A 5888-nucleotide genomic window follows, 5' to 3' on the forward strand; every position below is an offset into this window, starting at 1 on the left:
TGGTACCCCGGTTCCGGCCCCTGCCCCGGGAGAGCCAGGGAGGGGGACTACCCGGGCAGGGCCGCGGGGACGGGGACCCTGAGCGCCCGCGCCCCCCGCTGCACCGCGACACTACCAATCCCCCCACCACACACACGGCGTCCCCCGTTGGAGGGACTGAGTCACGACCCCCAGCGCAGCCGGCGCAACCCGGAATGTGAGCCCAGGGAGTCCGGGCGGCAGAGTCCCCACTCCACCTTGGGGCGGGGGTGGGGCAGCCTTGGCGACCTCCTAGCAGGGACAGGAGAGAGGCACGGTGGCGGCCACCTTTCTGCCCCCAAAGACTTAGGGGCTGGTAGGGACCCGGCTGCCCTGACCCCCGCTTTGTCTCTCTGTCCCTCTGTCTCTGCCATCAGTCTCTCAGCCTCTCCACCTGCGAGATGGTGAGTCACCTGTGGTTCCTCCCCCAAAAGGCCCAAGTCCCTGGACAGAGGGAGGGCCCAGAGGGTAGCGACTGGCACCCGGAGGCCTAATCCTGGGGGCTGCCCTGTGCAGACAGTTCAGACCCATCCCCAAGCTTGACCCCCCAGCTTGTGCGCCATGGCAAAAGTAGCTGCTGTGTGTCAGGCACCCCATGTCCCCATCAGCCCCGGCAGGTGGTCACTGTTAGTGCTTTTGACATTCGTTCATTCCACAACATTTACTGAGCACCTACTGCGTGCCCAGCACCATTCTAGATTTGGGGACATAGCAGTGAAACTTCTCACCCTCTGGGAGAGGGCACAGAGGCTCAGAGTTTGGCCCTGGCAAACTGGGATTCAAGCCCAGGTCTGAGCCCCAGACCTCTGCTGTCCCAGCCACACAGCACACTGTCTCCCAACAACCAAGTGACTCAGTCCAAGCCTCATCAACACCCTCAGGATGGAACAGGGCAGGCACCAGGCAAATACAAGGCCCAAAGAGACCTCATAACTTGCTCAAGGTGGCCTAGCCTGTCTCCTGGAGGACAGACCCAGCTGCCAGGGCTGGCCTGGCCAGCAAAGAATAAGTGTCTCCATCTGTGTTCACACTGAAGCTAACAGCAGCCCCATATGGGAGTCGGCCAGCCTCAGAGAGGGGCAGGGGTGTTAAATTTCATCCAAAGAAAGCATTTCCAGAACTCAAAACATCTGAAACAAAAGGCACCAGCCTTTCTTCTCCCAGTGCCTAGCACAGGGCTGGGCGCAGAGTAGGTCTTCAAGCCCTACTTGGGGATGACAGTGAAACAGATTCATCTACACATTTAGGTGAGAGCGAACTCCACGCTGGCATATGGGTCACTAATGCCCAGAGAGAAACGAGCAGCCCAGGAGTGATTGCTGAGTTCATTCATTCATATATTCTTTTTTTTTTTTTAAAGATGACCGGTAAGGGGCAGGACAAGCCTCTCGGCTCAAGTCGGAAGAGGGAAGTCAGAACCCAGAGGGGCCTGGGGCCCCAGAGATGCTCACCAAAAGGGAAAGGCTCAGCAGCTGGTTGGGGAGGGGACACTGGGCAGGAGTCCCTTGGCTCTCAACCCTGGCTGCACATTAGAATCTCATGGTTACATCAGAATCAGTATTTTTTTTTTTTTTTAAAGATGACCGGTAAGGGGCAGGACAAGCCTCTCGGCTCAAGTCGGAAGAGGGAAGTCAGAACCCAGAGGGGCCTGGGGCCCCAGAGATGCTCACCAAAAGGGAAAGGCTCAGCAGCTGGTTGGGGAGGGGACACTGGGCAGGAGTCCCTTGGCTCTCAACCCTGGCTGCACATTAGAATCTCATGGTTACATCAGAATCAGTATTTTTTTTTTTTTTTAAAGATGACCGGTAAGGGGCAGGACAAGCCTCTCGGCTCAAGTCGGAAGAGGGAAGTCAGGTCAGCACCACGCCCACCCAGTGAGCAACCGGCCATCCCTATATGGGATCCGAACCCATGGCCTTGGTGTTATCAGCACCGCACTCTCCCGAGTGAGCCACAGGCCGGCCCCATTCATATATTCTTCAGTCAACAAACACTGAGGAGCCTGGCCACTTGGCTCAGTTGCTTAGAGAGCAGTGTTGATAACACCAAGGTCAAGGGTTCGAATCCCCTTACCAGCCAGCTGCTGAAAAACTCCCAAACAAACAAAAACCACTTATTGAGCACTTAACTGTGTGCCAGGCACTATTTTAGGTGCTGGAGTTGCCTCAACGAACAAAACAGGCAAAAACCTCTGCCCCTGTCAAGCAAGTTAGGGCAGACCCCAGTGTGGGATGGGGGTTAGTGGTCTGGCCAGCAGGACACTGCTTCCTGCCTGCCCCCGGGGGCACCACATGTAACAGTTTGCAAAGCTTTCCTACCTACGCAGTTCCCTTTGATGCGTCTTCACTCCCCAACCCAACTCCTTCCTCTCCTGGTCCCTTGGACAGTGTCTGCCCTGAGCATAACCCAGGTTGGGAGACTGGGGAGGAGGACTTACACCCTTGGGTGACTTAATGTGCCCCTTGCCCACCCTGCCCAAGACCCACCACTTCTGCCCCCTCAGCTCTCCTTGGATCCACTGGGTCCCGAATGGGACTGCCCCCTGGGCTCCAAGGACCTGGACGAAGAGGAGGGCCCATGGGGAGGGGGCTCCGGCCTGCCGCCCACAGGCTGCTTCCCTGGCTCCTGGCGCCGGGATGTGGGCCTGGACTGCAAGGCCTCCCCTGAGGGGGCCGAGGCCCGGGCCTGGACCGTCTACTACTACAGCCTCCTGCAGAGCTGTCTGCAGCAAGCTGGCCTTCCGGAGACCCAGGACCGCAGCCAGGTGCCCCGAACAGGTGCCCGAGGGCTCCATGGAGGGGAGCACCCCTGGGGGCAGGGAAGGGCCCTCAGCCCAGTCTGCTTTCCCATCCCTGTTGAGGTTGGTCCCTTCCCCCAGAGTCTGCCTGGGTCTGAAGGCAGGGAGGCAAAGCCAGTCAGCCCAGGGCAGCCATGGTTTCCAAGGGCATCTGGCACCAGTGGTCAGAGATCGGGGCTGTCCACCCTCATCCGCTTCCCCCAAAGAGCCAGCCCTGGGATGTGCAAACCATGTTCTATGGAACTGAAGTGTCTAGAGAGGTGTCTTGGGAGCTGCTGTAGAGGCAGCTCAGCAGTTAGGACCCCAAGGCTCCTCCTCTGCTTTATCTCTCAGGTAGCCATGAAAGATGTGTGGACAGAGGGTTTGCAGCTAGAATACATGAGAATCACAGACTTGGTCCCATTGTGCAGACTGGGAAACTGAGGCTCAGAGAAACAGTGACTCCTCCAAATCCACACAGAATTCAAAGCTCAGACTAGAACCCAGGTCTCTGGTTACCCAGCCTGCAGTGCCTTCTGGACCAGCTGAAGAGACAAGGGAGCCAGCCTCACAGGGCAGGACGAGTGGGCAGCTCCCCCTTCCCGATCCAGCTCCCTCTCTGTCCCCTGTATTCTTCTCATCTGATCTCTGGGAAGGATTTGGGGCCCAAGGGTGAGGGCAGGGGTGTGGGAGTCAGAGGAGGTGGGCAGAAAGACAGCAGGAAGAGCCTCCCTGAGCTTGGCAATGTTCTCTTCCCTCGAGGTTGCCCTGGGGCAGAGGTGACCTTGTGCATTCTGGGATCCCCCAGCACCTTTCTGTCCGTGTTGCTGGAGGGGGGGGTCCAGAGTCCGGGTGAGTGTTGCCCAAGTTCTCCACCCCCTCCTGCAGAAAGGGCAGCCCTGCCTGGCCTAGCCACATCCCAAAATACCCGCCAACCCTGGCAACTGCTCTCATTCCACTGGACCAGCTGCCATACTCTGAGTGGGGGTGGGTTCTGGGAGCAGCTGCCCCCACTACGCAGGGGCCCAGACTGGAGGTGGAGGGCGTGGGGCAATAAGCCTTCCCTGGCCAACCACCGGCCTCCCTCTGCCCACAGGAAACATGCTCCTTTGCCTGTCCCCTGCGTGGCTGACGAAGGTGCCAGCACCCGGGCAGCCGAGTGAGGCGGCCCTGATGGTCTCCAAGGCCGTGAGCTTCTACCCAGGCGGCCTGACATTCCTGGATGAATTCTCCCCCCCGCGCCGTGCCACCTACTTCCTGGCGGGCCTGGGGCTGGGGCCTGGCTGGGGCCGAGAGGCAGCAGAGCTTGCCCGTGACCTGACCTGCCCCACAGGAGCTTCGGCTGAGCTGGCCCGGCTGCTGGAGGACCGGCTGCTGACGAGGCGCTTGCTGGCCCAGCATGGCAGTGTGGCCGTGCCAGCTACCCTGGCTTTTACCTACAAGCCGCCGGGGTTTCTGCAGGGAGGGGATGCCAGCCCAGGACTGCGGCTGGTGGAGCTGAGTGGCAAAGAGGGCCAGGAAACCCTGGTGAAAGAGGAAATAGGGGCCTTTCTGTGCTCTGAGGCCCTGGGTGATGTCGTGCAGGTAACAGGCTCCTGCCCACCCTAAAGTCTGTGCAGATGCCAGCAGGATGGGACCCATGCATGATTACCAAGTCTTGCTGGGAAGCTGACCCAACTTTTAGCCCTGCCACTGCCCCATCTCTCCAGGGCAATCCCCTGCCCTCTCACCTCAGTTTACTTGTTGGCTGCTGTGGTATGAGCATCCCATCCTGCGGGTTTGTGGAGAGGTGTCAAGGAAGCCCCTTTCCCCTCCCTTCACCGCAGGTGGCAGTGAAGCTCAGTGGCTGGCGCTGGCGGGGGCGGCAGGCATTGCGTCTGCACCCACGGGCAGAGCTGGGCGCAGTGGTGGACACAGTGCTGGCATTGCTGGAGAAGCTGGAGGAGGAGGAGAGTGTCCTGGTGGAGGCTATGTGCCCACCTGCCCAGCTGCCCTTCTCAGGTGAGAGCCACCCGGGCTGGCCAGGGGTGGAAGCTTGGCTTGGCCTCTTGGCTTCCCTGTGCCAGGCTTAGGCCTCCCCATCTTGCCCCAGGTGGTCCTTCACCTGGCCCTGAGCTGGCTGTGCGTATCTGTGCTGTGGTGTGTCGGATACAGGGTGACAGGCCCCTGATGAGCAAGGTGAGTGTGGCCCAGGTCTAGGTCATGACCCTACCTGCCATAGTCTTAGCCCTGTCCACTATCTGACAAGGGCCCCTGGGCAGTCTCTGGGCAGGAAGGACAAAATCTTTGGGGGGATCTTGTTTGCCTCTGGGGAGACTCCTGGGTCTGACAAAATTTCCCTCTCCTCCAACCCTTCCTGAACCCTTCCCCCATCAGGAGCCCCTGCCCCTATGCTCAGCTCCATGCTGGGTACCAGGGTCCAGGGGCTTCACCTCTTCCCATTGAAGATGCTGACCCAGGTTCCCTGATAAACCTCCACTACCTGGAGCCCTTTAGGAGGGGACATCAAGCTGGGGAGTTCAGGAAGGCTTGGGGACCCTCCTGGGTACCCAGCTTTGGGCCAAGCTGAAATGGAGAGAAATTCAACCCTGCCCTCAGGGAGTCCCAGTAGAGCAGGGCAGAGGTTTCCAGGGCAGATGCCAGGCCCGGGACACACCAGGGTGACACAAGCACCCAGGCTGCAGGAGCTTGGAGCAAGCATACAGAGAGTCCTCCAGGATCACGGACCCCAGCTGGGCCTGGAAGTCCGGGCACAGTCCCTGGAGGGGTCTGGGGACCAGATGGGTAGTGGCAGGGGAGGGTGTTCTGTGCAGTTTGTCACACAGGAGGATGGGGCTTCTTGAATGCCTAGTGAGGGGTCTGGCCTGGATCTTGGCAGGGCGGAGGAGCATCTCGGGGGGCAGTTAGAGGGGGGAGTCTTGGGAGGGCTCCTCCTGGGCCAGTACCCTGAGCCACACCCTGCCCAGGTGGTTTGCGGCGTGGGCCGCAGGGACCGACCTCTGCGACACCAGAGCTCCCTGCCGAGGACGCTGGAGATGGCGCTGGCTCAGTGCGGCCTGGGCGAGGCGGCACAGGTGGCGCTCGTGCGGCAGCG

General features: G+C 60.1%; 1 protein-coding gene across 1 annotated transcript in view; it reads left to right on the plus strand.

The window, feature by feature from the left end:
• The first annotated feature begins 2471 nt into the window (after nucleotides 1–2471).
• Nucleotides 2472–5888, plus strand: part of CARNS1 (carnosine synthase 1) — a 7681-nt gene continuing 4264 nt past the window's right edge. Inside the window, 7 exon segments of the mRNA XM_008572109.1 lie at nucleotides 2472–2478; nucleotides 2481–2795; nucleotides 3557–3646; nucleotides 3891–4378; nucleotides 4621–4795; nucleotides 4887–4972; nucleotides 5761–5886. Coding sequence (XP_008570331.1) covers nucleotides 2472–2478; nucleotides 2481–2795; nucleotides 3557–3646; nucleotides 3891–4378; nucleotides 4621–4795; nucleotides 4887–4972; nucleotides 5761–5886 — 1287 coding nt within the window.

Source organism: Galeopterus variegatus, unplaced genomic scaffold, assembly GCF_000696425.1.
Source record: "Galeopterus variegatus unplaced genomic scaffold, G_variegatus-3.0.2 Scaffold752, whole genome shotgun sequence".
NCBI lineage: Eukaryota > Metazoa > Chordata > Mammalia > Dermoptera > Cynocephalidae > Galeopterus > Galeopterus variegatus.